Raw genomic sequence first — 22,576 nt, forward strand, 5'->3', positions numbered from 1 at the left:
CCTTCCTAGAAGTGGTCATACAGAAAGGTTAAGATTTGTCATCTTGTTTTCATATTCTGATTGTAAAGACCTCATCTCTCACTATTCCTGCAGTACTTATTTCCTCACTCATGCTTCAGCATATGAGTGGGGTACCATTGTGGAATTCTCTTTTTTCTTTTTTAATTGCTTTTTTACTGAACAACCTTTAAAAAGCTGCTAATTGCTGTGAGTTCTGCTTCTTAACAATTTTAACTGAGTCTAAACAAAGGTTGACAAATAATTTCAGTTGAATGGGTAGAAAGAGAAAACTTCTTATAAATATAATTTTCTTAGAGAATAAGATTCAAGTGGAAATATTTAGATGCCAGACGTAAAAACCTTTTGGTTTCATTATGATTCTGGGGAAGTTGAGACCATTTTGTTGTGGGTTTTTTTTTTTATTTGCACACATCTTACTTTGCCTTTTTGTATCCTAGTCTTTTGAATAATCTCAATTTTATTTCCACTCTTTGTATTTTCTCTTTTTTTTTTTTTAAATCAATTTTGAGAAGGACAAAATCAGATGTACATCTTTGTACTGCGGCAGTAGAATCATGATGACAGCTCTGAGTATATTTTAAAACCATTGCATAGCTAAAGATGAGAGGTTGTATACCAAGCACCTAATGAATATGCAGATAAATTGGAATTAATTCTGGTTTATAATGGCTATCATTAACCACTGTGAGAGGATGATAATATCAAGCTTAAAGCTAATTTTCACCATTTAATGATTGACAGTGGGGTTTTTTTTCAGGTTGTACATGTCATTATGATTTTCTAGTTCCTCATCATGTATAATGCAGGCTGCATATTAACTGCATTTATCAGTGTGATGTGCAGCCACCCAGGCTAACCTGAGGTCAGCAGCAGTCTGACTGTGACAGCAAGAAGCATTGCACAGGTTACTCCATCCTTGCCAGAGGAAACCTGCAGAGGGATCCAGGCTGCCATCCAAAAATTCCGTAGTACCTGGGGTAATTTGTGTTGTGTTAAATTAGAATGTAGACCTGGTAAGTAAGAATTACTGGCAAGGAAGTCTATGCTTACATTTAAAAACATTTTGAAACAACAGAAGCAGATCAAATCAGTTAATGCCATAGTGCTTGTAGTGACACTGCATGCAGTCTTGGTGCTTTCTGTAGAACCACCAAAAAACAACTTGCTAAAAGGCACCTCTGGAACACTTCCAGTCCAGTCCCTGCTCAATGCAGTCTATTTTTTGTCTCAGAACAGACATAAAAGGTAAGTCATCCATTCTGACCACAATCAAGATGTGGTGGGCTAGGGCGTGTTTGGTGCCATATTTCCAGGGGAGCTCCTTGTTTACTTCCTTCTAAAAGGAAACTGGTCCACACACACTTTGCAGAGATTGCTCTGCAAACTAACACAGTTCCCCCTCGAGTGGGACTGGACACAAGTTCAATTTCAGAACAGCTGTTGCTTCAAACCAAACCACGCCATTGGAAAACATTTTGAAGTTACCTCTAATAGAGTAAAGGCAGCCTAAACAGTACTGGAATTTTCTAGTTAGTGCCATATTTACATGTGTCTCTGCATATGTTTGCCAAGTTGTTTGTGATATAAGTCAGGTATCATCTCAGCAGATTAACAGTGTAATTCCCTTTCTTTGTTAAAATCATCTGTCCTACAGATTTCATAGTTTCTGTACAAATTACCTAGAATCTTTCAAAGGAGAAGGGGCAGTTGCCTACTACAATCAAAAATTTCTGAGGTGTTTTGGAAACCTGTGTTCCAGCACCTTTCTTTCCCTATAACTCTCCATGCTGAGCTTATAGCGGTTTTGAATGGCTGCAGAGGACTTTAAGGGCAATTCATTTTTATACACTCTCAAAGGGACTTCACAGAAAGTGGAATCAGAACTGTGGGGGGGCAGGTACAGTCCAAGAGGTGTTGATCCAATGTAAACAAGCCCTAGGAGCCAAGCAAGATGTTTTAAGGAAGCATTTTCTTTCTGTGGTTGTATCTGGAATTCCCCTTTTGTATACTTAGAATATTCTAGAATTTTGTTTTTCAAAATGTATCTGAACATTCGTAACATTTTCTGATTCATGTTACTAATTCAGTGTTAAAGTAAGGGTAATTCTCTTTCAGTTTCTTAGATGTGCAATCATACTTTTTTTTTAGCCCAGTTACTCAGAAGGTAGTTGTCATAATAGCTTAAAAATAACCATGTCAGAAAAAATTCTGGTGAAATTATGTGTAGTTTATATATGTAATCAGTGTGACTCATACACTGACCCTGATTTTGTTGTCAAGCCCTATTTTATTATTTACTTCAACAGCCACTGGAGGAGAAAGTTTTGACCATTTGACATCTTTGGCATTACAAGCTTTTCCTAATGTATGTTCCAAAACATTTCATTCTATCTTTTCTCAAAAACAAATCTGAAGAACGGGATGCTTGCTGCTCTTTGTGAAACTTCCCCATAAAAGGAGAGTATGTGAAGTGTCACATGTGCAATTTAAAAATAATTAAAATAATTGTGCATTACTGGTGAAATTACTGTGGAGAGTTTTTGGTATTACAATTTTACCAAAAATTGATTTTCATTTATATCTCTAAAATATTTCTTTCCTTCCCCAACCCCACCCTGAACAGTAAATTTTAATGGCAGGGTCAAATCACATTAATGTCCTGAAGTATATAAGACTCATATGTGCAGTGGGTGGATAGAGTGAAATTCTTAATAATTCTTAATAAATGTTGGTATACTCAGTCTGTATTGTAATAGGTTCTTAATCCTAAGACCTGGGTTTTGGCTCTTGAATTCTAGCTCATCTAATCAGTCGTAAATTCTCATTTAGATATTGTCTCTGAAAACAACTTCAGGTTGATGTGTTTTGCTGAAGCTTTTTGGTATTTGTGGGGAAGGAAGAGATTTGGGGGGGAGGTTTGTGTTAATATTTTATGTTTGTTTGTTGTTGGGGGGTTTTTTCCCTAAGATGGATACTAAAGGTTTATTCACATTGACAGTATTGTTTGTTAAGTGAGCTGTGTTTGTAGTAAGACATGGGCAAATCTCATTTCACTTTATGTTATCTCATTTATTGATAGCTATGTTCCTCAGGCTTCAGAATTTTTTACTGTATTTTTGATATAATTTCTACGTACATTTTTTATTCTACTAGATGTAGCTAATACTTATGTGTTCATTTTCTCCTTGCAAGCATTTTTCAGCTTGAATAACTCTTTGAATTGTCTTCTAAGACTGTCTTCTCTTTTTTCAGATTTTCAACCAAGAACTGAATTCATGTAATTTTTAAATTGAAGGGATTAATATTTAGCTGAGAATGAAACTGAATACAGTTTATTAATACTTGTCAAAACAGTAAATGTTTCTGTCTTTTTGAAAATACATACTACTTTATATTTATTGTAAATTTTGGAAAAATAATCATTAATACCCTTTTATTTTCTGAATCCCAGCATGTTATCAGTGTAGGAGTGAATGAAATAGGATTTATAGGAAGTAGTTATATATTATTTCATCAAAGACATGGCTGGAGAAAGGAGCCATGCCAGAGCAAACACTTCCTTCTTCAGACTCCTATTTGATACCTTGTCTTGACTTAGTTAATTTGTACGACTGGATTGATGGACTAGGCTTGAGCAGAGGATTCAGTGGCTCAAATGGCTCTTACTTTTGGGTGAGGTTGTTTAGAGGAACAATAATACAGTTAATAAAATCACAAATATGTTGGAGATAATCAAACTCCCATTCTTCCACCTCATACAACAACTCCTTTTTTCCTACTAAATCTCTATAAGTACGCACTTTCTCTGAAAATTTATGGTTGGTGATAGAGCCATTTTTGTCTGATTATTGTGTTGATTTTTCTCCATGTGCATGTTTCTCACTGTAGCATGGATATATGTAGAATAGCAATGCACAGTATATATTATACTGTGCATTGCTATTCTACATGTATCCATACCTTAGACACTTATAATTAACTCATAATTACTTGATGTTTTAAAAAAGCAGAAATTTGACATTGGTTTAATTATTACAATTTAGATGCTTTTTCAAGCCCATGCATGACAAATTGAGATACTCTTATATAATTTTTAATTGTAAGTGCCACAATGATCTCATCAAACTTGTATAAAATTGTTGGGGTTTTGGGGGTTTACGGTGGCCACAGAATGAAAAAAAGAAGACATTTTCCTCTCGTTTTCACACAAAATCCTATGCATCTTCTTTAGAGCTCTACCACATATATTTACTAAGGGATGAACACTAATTTTGTATTTCATTTGAAGAGATATTCAGGTACATGTTACTTTCCAATTTTGCTTAAAACACTACTTTTAATTCGTTATTTCTCCTTACACTGTGTAGTTCATACTGTATTTCTTATGGAGTAACTTTGTGTTTGCAAATCAAGAATAATGTTTCCATCTCTTATTTATCTACAAATACCATCTGTTTTCAGGCAAGCACTGTCATTTTTTTTATGTCAGGGCACCTCACAGCTTAATTTCCTTTGAAGTTTTTTTTCATGATACAGTGACAAAGATGTGTTGCAGAAAGCTATTAAATAAAGACTGCTTTGACTGCAAGCTCCATCCCTGTTATGAAACACACTCATCCTCTAACAGGGCAGCAGCCACTTGACTCTTGGCAAATGGTACAGAGGACTGCCTTCCTCCGGATTCTGGACATACAGCTATGTCTCTTTTGTGTTCTTTTTCATGTAATTATGTACATCTCAACAGTGAATTGCTTTCCTTGGTTTGGTTTTATCTGTCTTCATTTGTGTGTACCTGTCGGCTGGCTCTGGTTAGAAAGAATTTTACCTCAGTATTATGCATAGTATAAAATCTTGGTCTCGCCACTTGCAGCTCATACAATTCATCACAGGATGAGGGTAGGTCTTTTGTGAGCTTATCTGAGCTAGTGCAGTTTGAGGTGTGAAATTTAAACCTTTCTGTATCACCGCTTCTAGGAAGGGTTAATTCCTGCTGCAAGATCTGACTGCAGGGCAGAATCCTTCCTAAAGTAGGGAGAAAGTGTACAAGTCCAGCCTCTTCTTCTTGTATTCTCAAATGAAATGACTCTCTGGGAATAACCTCCTTGCACATGCAAGTTTCCTCCAGCAGCAAGAACTTTGCAAGAGGAGCAGAATTCCAGTGGCTGCAAATTAGCAGGTATCACTGTGGACTTTCTGCCCTTACCATCAGTTTTTTAACTGCTTCCTCAATCAAAGCTGAACTCCAGAAAATTTCTGATTGCTATTTTCTACCATCATTGGGAATGGGATAAGATCTTGCCAATCTTCTGGGAAAATCTAGCACCAGGTCACTTCCTCAGGCCTAGCATGGGGTATTTATTTAGGCATTAAGATGCTCCTCCTGTGTCATAATTAAACAATAAACTCAAAAAAGAATTAGAATAGAAGAAATAAAACTGGCAGGAAAGGGTATAACTGAAGTATAAAATACTTTTATTGCTAAGGAAACATCTCATGCTGTCTAACTGCTTTTCTGATGACTTTCATCCAGCTATATAGATGGCTGTGTATTTATCAGCCTTAGTAGTTGTGGTGATGTGCTTATGATCATGGTGGCTAGATACTTTCTTTACCATCTGCACTCTTCCATAGACCAGCGAGCAGATGTCCTCCAAATGATGTCTTTATAGAACATGGTTTCTCTTATGGCACCTGAGTGAACATTAACTGTGCTAAATGCAGTCACCTAAGAACAGTGATAGGTGGAACAGTGGAGCACTAGCTGCTCCTGATTCTGTGAAAGGGAGAAAATTAGATTGTTCCTGGTGTAAAACCCAGCAAGACAGATCAACAGAAATTGCCTTAGACTAAGAAAATTCTGGATTTTTTAAATTTTTTTTTCTTCTTTTTGTAAAACAAGAGGCTAGTTATGGGATGTTCAATAGAACTGACACAGGAGGGGAAGAAGAAGGATTGGGGAGTAACAGGTGGGAAAAGCAGGGGTAAAAGGGGCATAAAAGGCTCTGAAGTCCAGTGCTTGACCACCACAGCTCATTCTAGATTATTACATCTGATTTCTGTGCAGTCCAACCTTTTCTGAATCTGTGTGAGCCATTAGCCATCTTCAGGTAAGACTAGGAAACAAACAGAGTAAGAGGTGTGTGTGATGTGTGTGAAAGCTATTGGAGAGAGACACACTCTTGGACTGAGGGACCAGTACAACTGGTTTCCAGGGGCTGGCAAGACCTGCATTGTCTGTGTGTGCCTGTCACCAGCAAACTGCAAGCTAACAGGTCACAGCCCAACTCCTGGAAGAAGATGAAGTACCTGGTGAATCATTAGGAAGCCTGAGGTCCAGACCTGGACATCAGAAGGGCTTAAACTCCACCTTGAGGTATCAGTGGTTGTTGAGTGTTGTGAATCAAGAACGTGAAGGTCTTGAGCTCCAGACCTGGTCAGCTGGAGAGCACAATCAGGTTTGGATTGTTCTACTTCTGTTACCCAAGTGCTACCCAAGCTCATGTAGCTTCTGGCAAAAGTGCTGTCTCTGCTCATATGTTGGGTGGCCATGTGTTTCCATATATGCCTAACAGGAATGCTGCTCTTCCTTACTCCTGCATGGTCTTGGAGGAGCAAAACAATGGCAGGCTCCTATCTATCAGCCTGGAATGAGAGGAATCACCTCTTGTTGGAGATGATCAAATTTGGCTCTAGCAGACTGGGAAAAATTCCTCCTGTGGATGCAGATTTCCCTGGATTTGGTTTCTTGCAACAATCCCAGGTTTCTCATCTGCAGTTTTAGTGTCAACTAAAGATTGGTACAGAAAATATGTGGTGATTTTAGAGTCACTGAGCCAGCATCAAGACTTGTGGATATTTTATGGTGCCTCAGAATTTTCATTTCTTCTATAATCAGCCTCCAGGAGCTAGTGCAACAGACAAGCATTTCCAATGCATTTTCATTAGCAATGACAAAGTGAATTGATAGAAAATTTTCCATTCCCTGAGGTAAACAGATTAAATCAGATTTACTCTGCTCTCATGAGTCGTCTTTTGCTGGTCACTTTAATAGCTATCAAAAGACCCTGAGCATTCCAGACTTTAGTTCTCAATTAAAGGACTTGAAATCTATTGCAAAAAGAAAAATATGCTTTGATGTACAAAAATGTAACATAATTGATGGATTTTTAAGTGTAGACAAAAATGTATATGCAAACAATTCTAATCCTTATATTAATCTGTTTTTTAGCCCCCCAGCATTTCAGGAAAGCCAAATTCTCTGGTATAGCAGAAAATAAATCTGGCATCAGTATCTTTGTTTATAGTCTTTTTAAGATTCCCGGAATCTGGCTGTTCAGTACTCACATTTGTGACTGTTATTTCTGGTTGCAACTTACCCACGCTTTCCTAAAAGTCTAACAGGTCTAAGCTTGGATTCTTAGCTTCAGAGATTACCTGAAGATTGTTCTGCTGAAGATTTTTGTGCAGCTTTGAGGTCTTAGATGCTCTGAATCCCACAGCACAGAGAAGATCTTCCTATCACCTTGTTTAATTCCCAATGGTGATTGCATTTCCTCTGCAATCACCAGCCATTTTCAAAGCTGCTTGAAATCTTGGTCACTGATTTCTTTGACAGATGCTTACATTAACCTTGCACTCTTGGACTCTGAAAAGGAATTATTCTGCTCAGAAGAACTGACCCAATTTATATCGGTCATTAATTGCTGTTTGTTGTATTAGAGGTGCAAGATCCATTATCTTTCTTCTTTCCTTCTGAAAATCACTAGGAGTTGTTACAGGCATGCAAAAATCTAGCTCCAGGTATTAGCCTCAGAGGAAAGGGAATGAATCATCCACATCTGGAAGACTTTCAGGACTTGTCAGACTTTGATTATTCTTTTGTGTTACAGTGTGCAACTTTGAATGAATTTAAAGCAAGAACATTGGTGAGATAGATTTAAAGCAAGATTATTTGTGAGATAACAGCCAGACAGTCTTGCATGCAAAGCCTGTAACTTAAGTTGAAGCTATTTACTATTTGATGTCAATTTTATGAACTAGATTACTGTCAGTCTGAAACAAACCTGAATTTCTCTTCTAGTTGTGAGCCTTAGGGCAATGTGTGTACAGAGCACTGTGTTTATTTCTCACTCCTTCCTGCTTAGAGACTCCACCTTCCACAAATGGGGAGCCACTGTAGTTAAGGATTCAAGCTACTCGCATTTGGTGAAAAATATAAATAATTTTAAAGCTTAGGCATCTGCCCTTACCTGTCACTTATTTTTGTCACGTGTTGTAAACCTGTTATTCACATCATCAGTGATGTTGTCTGCTGTTTGTTTCTCACCTGTGAGCAGCCTAGCACTGTATTACAGAACCAATTTCTCATATAGAAGCAGCATCACATCATACTGATGGATTGTCAGTCTTTGAATTGTACAGAAAGAAACAATTGTTTTTCCCCATATTTGTCGTTGGAATTCTTTGACTCACATTCTTGATGGCTGTAATTTGCTAGTTTATGATTAAGATATTTTAAAATATTTTCTCCATATGCTTTGGTAGTAAAGATGCTGTGAAAAGTATTTTTGCTCCACAGATTGGATTTTTCAATCAAGAAACATTGTCCTTTGAAGAGTGCTGCCTGTTGGTTTTCTGAACCTGTCAGAGAGAAAGTTGATAAAAATTGTTTCCTGACACAACATGAAAGAGAATGAGGAACTTTTTATTTCCAGCAGTAATCCAAGTGGCTTTGTATCAGACTATTTTAATCTCCATCCCTTGATTTAGCAGGCCCAGAATTATACCTGCTTCCAGATTGTATTTGATTATTCTTACACACCAAGTCAGCATCCACATTTCAGCATGTTTGATTAGGTAGTGTGTATGCCAGTGGGTGTTTACTGTTATGATTAAGGTTTTTTTGGTGACATTGTCACTGCAGAAAAGACTCTGGAGGAGGAGAAAATAGTCAAGATAATGTGATTTGATAAACTGTCTTCCTTAGTTTCCTTTTCTTAGTTTTATATAGGAAATTTTAGATTACTTGTCTGTGTCGAAAAGTTCATTTGTTCTCCATTAGCTAAATTGGTGTCCAATTATCAACTCCTTCAGCTTTACTTTCTCCTCTACAGAATTTTCCATTGATTTCTTCTGTTCAATTACAAAACGATTTCTGAAGAGTCTAATTAGCATTTTCCCGCTCTAATTAAGGACCTTAGTTAGTTAATTTAAACTCTTAGCAGAAAACCCTCTGAGTCTCGGAGGCAGAGTGACTTTTCCCAGAGGCATAACAGGACGTGGAGCGGCGGTGTCAGGGAACAGCGGGCACCCAGCAGCTGCAGTGCTGAGCTGGTTTGTAGGAAGGGTGAGGCAGGGCACAGCTGGTTTGTGGGAATGGTGAGGCAGGGCACAGCTGGTTTGTGGGAATGGTGAGGCAGGGCACAGCTGCTTTGTGGGAATGGTGAGGCAGGGCACAGCTGGTTTGTGGGAATGGTGAGGCAGGGCACAGCTGGTTTGTGGGAATGGTGAGGCAGGGCACAGCTGGTTTGTGGGAATGGTGAGGCAGGGCACAGCTGGTTTGTGGGAATGGTGAGGCAGGGCACAGCTGGTTTGTGGGCAGGGAAGCCATCGACAGGGAGGAAAAGGTGAGGGAGGGGAGGTGATCAAGCTGACCCCCCTGATCCCTTAAGAAGTCCAATGTCCCCTTATGTCACATTACCTGCTTTTATGTGCTGAAGTCCCTCCCTGATTTCCCTGGCATTTTTTTTCCCAGGCTTATGGGCATCTGCCCCACTGGCAAATGGTGGAGGGTCACTCACAGCCCAGTCGTGGAAGCTTCTCTCCCCTGACCAGCTGCCAGGCAAAGCTTCCCTAGGGACAGGGCTGCCAGCATGTGTACAGCCCTGATAGGAATCCTTCCCCTCATGTATAACACATAAATAAAAATCAGATTCTTCCCCATCACCCATCTTTGGAAGTGTTCAAGGCCATGTTGAATGGGACCTTGAGTAATCTGATGTGGTAGGTGGCATCCCTGCCTGTGGCAGAGGGGTTGTAACAAGTTGACCTTTAAGTTCCTTTCCAGCACAAGCCTTTCAGTTACTTCTGTGAGTATCAATAAAATAGCTCATTTCTGATAAAAAGGCACTTTTTACAGATAGGTATTCTTGAAACTTGTTGCAAATTGTGATCTAATATTATATTTGATTATGGTTTGTGTCTCCTCAAAACTGAAAATTTAGAATTATTCACCTTACTTTTGATGACAAGGGAAGATCCCAAATGAGGCTCCATTTATGTTTACTGCACAGTCATTCAAGGGGTTGTGTGTCAACACAGTTTCCAACTGGATAACTGTATGTGGATGTACTGTAAGATGGTTAAAAAGGCAGTATATGCTTTGATTTGAGCTTGTTAAGCCAGCACATCATCTGGCATTCATCAGATTCTTGCCAGTACTTAATGTTTGTAAGGCAGCCAGAGGAGCTCCTCTCACACTTTGAGTGATTAGTGCTGCCATGGAAATTGAGGAAATGATGTCACTTTTGAGAGAGCAATACTTTAATTAGACTGAGATTGTGGGACTACATCTTCTGATGTGCATCAGCAGGGCGCTGCTGAAAGCCATCCACATGGTGAAGTTGTGCATTGGATAAATATTCTTCCCATTACAGTGTTCATGTGCAAACCCTTCTCATCTCTCTTTCCAGACAGGCCTGTTTAAATTCTGGATCACAGACTTGAGGGAAAAGACATCCTGCAGCCCTTGAATGATTGTGATGTATCTAGGGGAGGGTGTGATTTGAAGAGTCCCTTCTCGGACTTCTGTGAAAGCATTGTCTTCTTGCAGAACACTTTTTCTCTTGGTCTCCTGTCAGCTTTTGTCACCTTCTCTATGCTCCATTCCCATTGCTGTTACACAGATTCAGGGAATGACTGCACTTTTTCTGCTGGTGCAGCCATCCAGGACTGACTGTCATTCCAGATGTTGGAATGCAAGATTCAATATAAAATCTCCACCTAAGTCTTAGTTCCAAAGTGGATAATGCATAAGGACACTGCTCCTGCTGGTGATATCGCATTTAGACACAGTGAGAGCAAAAATGAGCCAAGTTGAATCAGTTCTGGATCTAACATTTGCCAGTCCTTCAAGGCTATGCTTATCTGCAATATTTTATTTTTAATAGTATAAAAGGATGAATAGGTTTTTTTTCCTGATTCATGTGTGATTTGTAAGATGTTTTAGAAGACCTCATTTTAAGTTCTCAGATGCAAGCAATCAACTTACTTTACATGGGGGGGAAAAAAAAAAGGTGAAAGATGAGAAAATAAATGGCAATTAAATGTTTTGACTGACTTTAGCACTTCTATGGCAACAGAGTGAACAGTGTTCCTTTAGGGGTGAAAAAATAAACTCTTCTTTGAAAGAACATGGATCTGCACATTTTCCCTGTGTATAGAGCATGTATTCAGGCACTTGAATGGAAGACTTTTCTATTAAGCTGTGCATAGAGCAAACTTGCTCATACTGCAGTTAGAATAGAAGAAAATCACGGCCATGAAGTCTACCAATGATACTGAATTTTTCAAGGTAGTGAAAACAAAAATCAAGGCTAAATTGAGGAATTAAAAGACTCAATACTGATTAAAGATGCCATGAGATGACAGATGGAATTCAATTGAAATAAATGCAATGAGACACATGGAGGAGCAATCCTTTACCACAATCCACTGTTATCATTTGGGGGTCATAATAGATTCTTAAAAATACTAAGCCTCAGTGCTTAGTAGATACCAAAGAACCAGAGTGTTATTTATTACTAAGAAAAGCACCAAGAATAAAACAGAAATTACCATCTTTCATTGAGTCAGGCCTGGAATATTTTCAGTTTCTTCACTGTCAGCTGTATTTCGTGCTACTGCAGAAATATAAATAAATATGCATACATGCAAACACACCCCAAGACAGAAATTACTGTTATGGTTTTCTGTTGGTAATCTGAAAAATAATCTTCCCCTTTGCTTTAAGTGTCTCCCATTTGTTTTTTATTTCTGTATTTCCAGGCTATCATAAAATGCAAATGTAATGTATCAGTGCTTAAGACACTATATTTTCAATAAACTTTCTGCAAAGTTTTCGCTAAATATCACCAACAAGCAGGGATATATCTGATTAAGCATGCAAGGGAAAAGTGTGAGCAAAAGAAGTTTTCACTTCCATTTCTACTCTTATCTTCACTGACATTCTAAAATAGAAATTACTTGTTTAAAGTTCCTTTGTTTTTGTGGCTTCTCTGGAGCTTTAACTGGTTGTTGTGAATATGTAAGATTTGGTCATCTCAGGTTTGTAAGGCAGCCTCTGCAGCCAAGTAAAAACAATGCAAATATGAAATTTTGGAAAGTGCAAAACTTGTAACGCATTGGGATAAAATACCTTTGGTTCCTGCTGGCATGACATTGAAATAAAATTTCTGGAAGAAATCTTTTGCAATGCAGACCAAGACAAAGATGCTAGCTGCTATTTTGTCCAGCAATAATTTGAGAGAAATAGATTTAAAATAGAAAGATTGATTTGGGATGCAAGTTGGAGAAAGCAGGAAATACAGGTTATAAAATAATGTGGAAAAGGAGGCCTGCAAAAGGTTGTTGCCTCTCCATATACAAAGAGATACTGAATAAATAGGAGCAACTTGATAAAGTAGTAACTAATTTCTTTTTTCTAAACTGTATTGTTCAAATATCAAGGGCTAACGCAGAAGCACAAGAATTTTGTAAAATTAGGTATCATCATAATTTTGAAAGATTATTGTTTATAAAAACAGCAGTATATCTGTCAATGAAAGAAAATTGATCAAAGTTGGATGACCAAAATTTTGCAAAAGTAATTGAATGGACAGTCTAGAAATTAAAATTTTCTGTGTCATTATTGGAATCATATAAAGTAAGTGTGTTTCAAAATTTAGACGTAGTAGTGTGTAACTTGAATCATTTTTTTGTATTTTGCAGAATGAAGAGAAGGCACCAGTCAGTTTTCCATCACTTCTTAGCCACATGACTTCTCTCTTCTTAAACCATCCTGTAATTCCAATGACAACAAACGCAGATTCAGGTGTCCCAGAGCTGATAAGTACTTTTTCTCCACTGATGTCGTCCATGCCTTGTGACATGCATATAGTCAATCTGAGGACCATCCAAGCAAAGGTAAGGTCAAACCACTGCTTTTTGCAAACATAAAATGTAGATTATTGGTATAGTAAAAGGATCTATTCTTGTAAAGTACTTTGTGAGTGGGTTTATATGATAAGATAAACTGCAGCGTGATTATGAGCTTTTCTTAATTCTGCAAGAACTGGAGACTTGTGTCTTTTTGAGTAACAAGAAATGAAGGGATTGTGTTTTTTCACAACATATTAGCATGCATAATGCAAGATTCTGTCTCTGGAGGGGGTACCTTTCAGTAAGTTCCAAAAGTTTAGGAGAGAACCATTCATATGCCTCAGCCTTTTTTATACTAGAAGAATTAAATGTGAGGCCATTAGAGTTTGTTCTGAGTATGTTTTAAATAAAGAATATAGTTTTGAACCCAAATTTATTGTAAAAGTATTTTTAATCTTAGTTACAAGACCTAATTTAGTTATTCTAACAGCATCTCATGATTGGTTCCTGTGAAAACACCCTCTGGTAAGGAACCAAAACCAAACCAAACAAAAAAAACCCCAAACGTCTAGCCAACACCAGAAAAACAAACCAATAAACAAAATACTAACAAAAAAGTCAAACAAAAAAAAGGCTCTTCTGTATTCAGTGTTTTTCTCCTGAAGAGAAGAAAGATATGTAACCACCAGAATTTAATTTTCCCTTTGATTAACTGAAGGACTGGAATTCATTTTGCATTCTTTTCCTGCCAACTGTTCTATAAATTCTTTAAAGTTTTTCGGCTTCTTTAAAAATGTGATTATGTTAACTTTATGTGTACTGCAGTGCTATTCACCAGTGCTGCTAGCATAGTGCAATCCCTTTTTAATTCTGGCATACTTAGATACAAACTATTTATCCCTTTTTCTCCAGAGTCTCCATGATGGCTGGGTTTGTCTGTATTAACATGAGATTATATTCTGTTTAATCTGATCTTCGTTCTGTTTTAATCTGTGTTTTAAATCTTAAACAATGTTTGCTTTCTCATGCTTTCTGTGTAAGTAGTTCAAGCTTGTCTAAGCCCCTTCAGCTGTGACTGATTCTTATGCTGAATTTCAAAGTGGAAATTTCTTGATTTTATGGGTCTTGTGCCTTCGAAAAGTTAGGAAGACCCTGATACTAAATTAAATCTTCATGTGAAGTGAGTATTTCATACTTCGCTGTGTATATTTTCATTTACTTCAACCAGCTCAGCATCACAGGTTTACTTCAACATACCAAGTTGAGGGGCAGACCTTCATGAACATCTTTGCTCTCTTTTTGAGGTGTAAATCCATCCCTTCGTTTGGATGATCTGTGTAGGAAGCTGTGAAAAGACAGGCTTGCTCCGTGTCTGCTTTAAGAATTCAGTGTACTACTTCTAAGTGAATTCTCTGGTTTTATCTGGGCTGTTCAGGCCCCACTGTCCCAACTGATACAGGGCTGTGTGAGGCTGTGATCTCTTCTCTGTCCACAGCTGTATGTTTCATTGATTACTGATGGACAGCTCTTGAGCTTGCAGCATTAATGGGTCCACTTCAAAGTGAGAGCTTGCAGCAGTCCTAGGATAGGAACACTGTCATTAGAGATACAGGATGTTCTTCCCCACAGCAAAAATGGTGCTATGCCTTGTAAATAACTCTGTAAATCTCTCCTCATTTTCTGCTTCCTTTCTCTTGCTTCCAAGAATTTGAATGACAAGTGACATAATTCTGGCTAATTGACACAATGAATTCTTCTTCCAGAAATTTATAGAAATTTATGCCTCTCCACTGCTTAAACTGTTCAAGTTTATTTTCCATAATCCATTACAATTACAGAGAAGAGGGTACCAAATTAAAATAATTGTTAAGATTTAAGATAGAAATCAGAAAGAATATTGGTTTTCTTGTAAGATATCTCATCTTGCATTGGAAGAGTCCAATCCATTAGGAATACAACATTTAAAGATTTTTTTTTTCTTAACAGACTTCCAGCTTTTCAGAATACAGTTATTTCACCTTATGTAAATAAAATGAGATTCAAGATCTACAACGCAGCAGATTTGTCCCTTTATACTAAGCATAAATACACAAATTTACCATGTTGCCTAAACTTTTCAGTGTGTGTCTATTAGCTTACAGTAATTGAATTTTAAAAGAGTTTAGACATTTTTTCTTTCTCATCAAAATTTTAGAAACATTGCCCTGGGATACTGGTTATGAGAAAGCCTAACAATTTTTTTTTATTATTTTCTTATAAGGTCGCATTTTAATTCTCAGAGATCAAAATCTCTTTGACAGCTCTTCTAAGAAAGCTTGTTAGAGATTTAATAGCATAATCTTTAGGGCTTTTTTGTTGAATAATGGTGCTGTGAAGTTTTACATGGTTAAGAATGTTGTAACTTGTTGAAAATTGAGGACATTGTTGCAGGTTTTCATGCAGTTAGCATGGTCATGTTTAGAAGTGTATTTGGTATAAATTTTTATCCTTGCTCATAACAAGGATAAACTTAGACATTCATAAACCTTAAATGTATTTTATCTCATTTACCTAGAGATGATATAAGAACAGGTAAGTTGAAGTAGATGTGGAGGCTCTGACAACTTAATCTTTCACCTGCTTTGATAATGAGTTAGAACAGCTTTATTTTTTTCCACAGGCAAAAAAAATATGTGCATGGTAGAAGGTGGAGTACTAAATCATAGATATTTATACTCACCAAAACACTTTTACTCAGGGTATCATTAATTGTATGTTACCTTTTTGTTTTAAATCTTTTGAGTCTTAATAAGGATAATATTTAATTCTAAAAAATTGGGAGATAAAATATTCATGCCATCAATTGAAATGCATACATGCATTTTTTATGCAGATTACTAGAAGATAATTTAAGTGAATTAGAGGAAGTGTTGATACCCATTACTGGCTTGTCATTTCTAACATTAATTTACCCCATAGGAAGTCAGGCTTTTTCAGTATGAATTTTAATGTTTCCCTAATCTGATGTTTAAGCAGACAGTATTATTTTGTGGGCATAAAAATATCTACTTTTAAGTGCAACACTGGCACACCAGTGACAATGAAAGTGAAGTCAGGTGTTTCATAGTAGGAGGGGGAAAATATCACAGCTATTACCTCACTTCATGTAGAAAATGGTACTGCTGTTTCAGTAAACAGGATAAGAACTTCTTTAGCCATTAATGTTAATAAATACTGAAAACTTCTTTTCATATGCTGAATGTAGGCACTACTCATAAATTAGAAAGTTGGTTTTAGGTGATTAAAAGGTATTGTTCACAAAATCTTTTCAAGCAGAGTTTTTTTTGTGATTTGTAAACTATGCAAAGTTTCTAACTGTTAGTGTTTTGCTAAAAAATATCTAATTTCAACTCCAGATACTATTGAATAAATTTTTACTATTTTAAATGAGGAACCTAAACCCACAAAGTTTATATTTTTTTTATTGTATGAAGGAGTATTTTATAACTATGAATTTATTGTACTTTGATTCTTTGTCATGCTGCCTTTCAAAGAAGCTGGTACAAACTGATCCATGATCACCTTTATGAAAAAGAATTTGGCTCTGTTAGATTAAGACCTCTTGTTCGGTAGACCTTCAGGAGCTAATGCATCACAGAGGGCCTAATGCTTGTAGGCATTGCTTTCTCCAAGCATTAGATACATTCTCAAGTACCAGAAATGAACTTAACTCTTGGCAGATGCTTTTGTGAAAAAGTGCCACTACAAGAACAAGTAAACCAGAAATAAATATGAAAAAAATAGCCTAAAGAATTGGCACGGCTTTGGATAGAACCATCTTTTTTATACTTTTATTATCTATAGAATAAGATTAAGAGTGGAAGAATGTAAAGCAGCAGTAATTAAAGAAACAAAGGAATGTATCATTTAAAATAAGTGACTACAGTGAGTGTAGGGGTGCAGCCGCAAGAAAGATGTTGATGGGCTGGAACATGTCCAGGGGAGGGTAATGGAGCTAGAGAAGGGGGCAACTTACTCTTTAATGTGTCTTGAGGCTCAAAAGTACTGAATATCTTAGTGATAAACATAACATTTATTTTGTATGTGTATCTCAGTGTACATTTTTCTATACTCCTTAAGCTGAGTTAGAGACCATTTTTGCTATATGAAAATTTGTTCAACATAATGCCATTGAATATGTGAATCTGAGTACTGCAGTTAACATAAGATTTCTGGTGTGTTTTCTGTTTTGCCATATAATTTTTGTGGGAAAACATTTAATAGAGGTATGATAGCTGCACTTCAGTCCTGAGTCATGAGTACATGTGCATCTGATGACCTTTAAATTCAGTGACTTATATTTATATTCTGTAGTATGTTATATGTTTCAGCTCTTTGCCATTTACTTCTTTCTATGTTTAGCTTTATGAAATTTTTAAAAAACACATGACAATTTAATCTAGGCTGAACATTGTTTAAGGTGTAAATGTCTCTATCTGCTGTATGATAAGGATAATTTTTTTGTGTCCTAAAATATCTTCCTGACTGATACGTTGTAAGTAATCTTCTATAGTGTTTGTTTGTAGGTAGATACCAAACCATCTGATGAAGCTGCTCTGATTCTTCACAGAAAGGGATTTGATTGTAAATTTTCAAACAGAGACACGGGTCTGCTCTGTTCTACCACTCAGGGAAAGGTATGGTTATTAATCTGTAGGAATTTTTAAATAAAATTTTAAAATAGGTTTTGGATTTTCTTTTGGGTGGAAAAGTAAATATCTTTTTATTTGGAAACAAGAATAGTTCAAATCCAAATATTTCTAGTAATTTTGAATAAACTAATTGAATTACATTGAAACATAGTGAGTGACTACTTTCTAAAAATATCTAAATTATTTAATCTATGTATTTAATCTATGACATTTAAAAATATTCAAAATCCTTGGCTTGAGAATTTCTGGTTCCTGCAAGGAGCTGTACAATTTTAAGGTTTTTACTGCTTTTTTTAAATGTAATTTTTTGTTTCATTTTTTTCCTTCTAGATAAAGGTGCATAAACTCTTTAGCAAATTCAGAGTGGTAAGTCTTACACCCACATCTTTATCTTTGATGCATTCACCTCCAGATGCCAGAAATATAAGTGAAATAAATATGAGTTCTATGGAGATAAATACATTCCGGATTCGGCTGAGATGAAATCCTGCTTAGATAAAGAAGAATCTGCAATTGTATATCCTCTGAGTTTCATGTGCAATAAGAGGCACATTTATGTTATTCCAGCTTCTGGATACTGTGAGAAAAAAATGCATTCTATAATATTTTTTTTGACCAACACAATGAAAAGCCATGTTGCAAGCAACTTTTTTTTTTGTTCTGATTTTTCCCCCCATAAAATAACAACATCATTATCAGTTAACACAACAAGTGAAGAAATTTCTATGGATGTTAACCTCTCAACAGATTAAATCTCAGGTTAAATGCTAATTAATGATGTTTCTGGTGTTTTAATTTTCATAAACAGGGGATTAGATTTTAAACAGCCTTCTTTTCCTGATTCTTGATGAATTTATGTGTGAATAACTCAGTGTAAAAAGTCCTGATGCAGCTTGGAAATAAAATGGACTAAAATGTTCCTGTGTAGTAGCTAATGTCCAAATATTTGCAATCATTTATATAAATGACAATAATCTCAATTTATTCTGCAATTAATTTCAGTTTATTCAACACAAAGGGGATTATTAATTGTGGTAAAATGAAAGCCTGCAGTACTTGTGATAAGTGATGGTAGATTTTAATACTTCTACCATTCACCTGAGTCATGTAAATAGAAAAACCTGAACCTACAAAGTAATTTTGCAATGGAATTGTTTAATAAAACTCCCATTTTGTTACTTGACACACTGGGATATGTGCAATTATTCCATTACCATGATGAGAAATGTCCATAATTATCATGAATACAAGATTTTTTATAAAACTCATTTAGATACCAGTGTTCTCTGAAATGAGTTTTCTATTTCAAGATTACCATATCAAAATAAATGTGCCTTATTTTTGATATGTCTTGTTACAATTTTGGTGTCTATGTTAATGTTTTTGGGGAAAAAGTAGTTTATATAATACTTAAGCTGTGTATCTCCTATTTGACAATGCTGGCCACACTGATCTATGTACTCCTGCACCAAGTTTGTGCTACCTTATTCTGAACATTTTGACTATTTGAATGTATTAATATGATGTTACGACATGAAACACCAACAAAAAAAGAATTACTGTAGAAGCTAAATTCAGCTGCTTTCAAGAAAATTACAACTTGATGCAAAGAGTTGATAGTAAGCAAGATATAGTTTGCAAACCCATCAAAACATGTGCTTGCATGTCACAGACTGTGGTGACCTGTTAATTCCAAATCATGTGCCTATATTTTAAACAACATTTTACAAACTTACAACCTCACTTACATTGCCAGTGTTCATGTTACTGAAGAATGGAGACTTTGCTTTTTCCCATATTAATTCATATTTAGTACTTAAGCCATCCAAGTGTGGAAAGCATTTCCCTAAGTAGAGCTGCTGTATACAGTTAATATATATAAACATTCACTTGAGTATGATCCCATTTTATAGTTGTCATTTATTTTCATAGCCTGTTCTTCTATCTCTCACTTGTGCTCTACTTTTCCATGCCCTGTTGCTTATCCTCAATACTAATGCATGAAAAGTCATCATAACTGGTAAAAAGATGTGCTAGCTCTAATATTGCCTCCTGTATTTAATTTCATCATGTTGTTCAACAATTATATCAAATATCAAAGTCTATCAAATTATTTCATGTAGCTACAGGCTATCTAAAAATAAAATGAAAGTCATACTTAGATTTTATGCATTGTCACCGGTTGGATCTCTCTTGAGATTGTGTAGATTTTCTTAATTCAATCTACTGTGTGTTTTGTAATAATGGGAATACTTCAGTAGGATCCTGTGCAAGTTATGTCAAGAGTATAGGAATCACTAACCACAAATGGAAGAATCCGATAAATCCAATTAATTGGATGTTTTCATGCAATAAACATGTACTGTAACTTCTTAGAAAAAGTATTTGAAAATGCTGGTTTTTGTTGAAACTCAAAGCTTAATAGACTTGCCAGCAGAAATTTCTCATAACACTTATTTTGTTGCTTCTTCAGAATTAAAATGCTTAAGATAATTTTATGTGTTCTGTGCAGGAAAACATTCAAAATACTGTTTCAGTTTTGCTAGGCAGAAAAGGAAAGTTTTGATGCAATAAAATTTTAAAGTATTTTGCCTCTTGGAATTGCTTTGAAATATTCTTCATATAGCATTGGTTCTTTACTTTTATCATCAGCTGTACAATCATGGTGCCTGAATCTTCCTTAACCAGCAGATGTAATCCTTGTTCCTTTGCTTTTTTCTGTGTGTAATGACAGCTTCAATTCAAGATCCTTTTCTGAAATCCCTTACTAAATCAAAACTCCAGTCAAAGTCTCAAAAAGAATTTTGCTTGAATTGGTTCAGAATGTTACTGTCAATGAGGTTGTGTTTTCCTTAGTTTGGGTTTTTGTTGATTTTTATTTTACACAAGTCTTAATGAATTCTTATGCTGTTTCTTTGTGAATTGGCCATATAATTCAATTTTATTATTTTGGGGTATTTTTCTGTTTTTTTAGCTGCTGGGTTTTTTTAGCTATTGGTTAAGAGAAGCAAGCATCTTTACCTTCCCAGTATGATTTTAAGTACAATGCTGTGTAAGAAATGGTTTAAAACCTTGTAATTACTTTCCATACAAGAGTTGTACCTGTTCTGATTTTATGGTTTGGGGTTTTTTACATTCCTGTATCTTAATTTTCTTTGTTTTACTTGCTCATATTGTCTGAAACAAACTGATTTCAGCTGAAGGTTTTTGATATTTTCTCTTGGAAGGTTTTATATCTTATGGGGATATGTAAAATAAGATCTCTAATAAAAGGTAATGTTATTGTGAGATGTGGTCAGCGTCATTAATGCCTTGGCTTTAACAAATCATAATTTTTTTTTTTTTAAATGAGAGAAACAACAAACATAACTTCTTTGAAAAGGTTCATATGTCAGTATCCCAAACAGTTGGGAATGACAGTTATCTGCAGTGAGATCAAAGGTGCAATATATTTCACAGCTGCCAAAGAGAAGAGGATAGATGCTAGCCTCAGAGATGTAAACATGTGAGATTGCACAGTGTGGGAGGGAAATGGGCAGCTCTTTTGCAAAGGAAGTCATGCACTGACTTAATAGAAAATATTAGAAGATTTAAAATTCTAGAATTTTTTTTACTTTAAACAACGTTTATCTTTGAAGCCTTGGGGAGCAATGAAATGGAAGCTGTTCTTGTAAATTAACAAACACACCATAGAACATAGCAAGTCAAAATAACAGGTCAACTGTAATTCAACTGAACACCTTAAAAAAAAAATATAGTGCTAATGTAATATTCTGTAATTGCACAGAGCAAGTTGAACAGGCAGAGATGATTTACGGGTTTGCTTCCCAAAGTGGTGGTGGAGCTTGAACATAATGACTTGCAAAGACAATAAATTATAAATTTCAGTCAGTGCCTGAGGCTATTTGATGTTTGTCTGGATAGTGTTAACTATAAATATAAAAGCGTATTCACCCACAAACTAAATCCCCATAATTTTAAAGCTGATGTTTCAAGATCAAACCTGAAAGGCAACAATGGGTATGGGTCTAATTTAAAGAAGCCCTTCACAATTTTAAGTTAATCTTATTTTGGAATCAATTGATATCAGCATGTCCATGTGGATGGAACATATTCCATTAATTCCAGTAATAAATAATGTATTCTTTTACTATATGAAATTATGCAAACTATGTTTGATATATTGTGTTTTAAAAAACATGCAGGATCTCTCTATATATCTTTACCAATAGTGGTAAAGTGACACTATTGCTCAGATTAAATGGGTTATTTGTCTCATGATGGGTTATAAAAATCTGTGGTAAAATATAAAACATAGATTCAGTCATTGACTGTTGTTATTTTAGGATAACTATTCTGTCATAATATAAAAAATTTCAAAAATCAGCCAAAGGCATTAATTTTGTCTTCTAAAAAGGGAACTTATAAAAATAATATATTGTCTAGAATAAGCTCAGGTGAATGGAGAGTTATTAGTGTTTTTCAGACTGTTCTGTTACTGACAAAAAATTGTCTGTCTCCAATTTCTCTGTTTATTTTAAATATTTTAAAATTAAAATATTAAGTCTTGGACCTGTCAGTCTTTAAATACACATATTTTAGGAATAAATAGATTTTTAAAGTCTATATTGCACATCACCTAGTCTTTGTACACCAGAATTTCTGTGGAACATCAGTAGCGCATGATTTCCATTACTCTCCTTCCTTTAGGTAAGTCATTTAATAGC

General features: G+C 35.6%; 1 protein-coding gene across 1 annotated transcript in view; it reads left to right on the forward strand.

Moving 5' to 3' along the window:
• Positions 1–21,137, forward strand: part of MAN2A1 (mannosidase alpha class 2A member 1) — a 106,810-nt gene extending 85,673 nt beyond the window's left edge. The window contains exons 20-22 of the mRNA XM_059836776.1: positions 13,009–13,203; positions 17,724–17,834; positions 18,180–21,137. Of these exons, the coding sequence (XP_059692759.1) occupies positions 13,009–13,203; positions 17,724–17,834; positions 18,180–18,332 (459 nt within the window). The 3' untranslated portion in view covers positions 18,333–21,137. The remainder of the gene's footprint in view (positions 1–13,008; positions 13,204–17,723; positions 17,835–18,179) is intronic.
• Positions 21,138–22,576: the final 1,439 nt, after the last annotated feature.

This window comes from Haemorhous mexicanus, chromosome Z (assembly GCF_027477595.1).
Source record: "Haemorhous mexicanus isolate bHaeMex1 chromosome Z, bHaeMex1.pri, whole genome shotgun sequence".
In the NCBI taxonomy this organism is placed as follows: Eukaryota; Metazoa; Chordata; class Aves; order Passeriformes; family Fringillidae; genus Haemorhous; species Haemorhous mexicanus.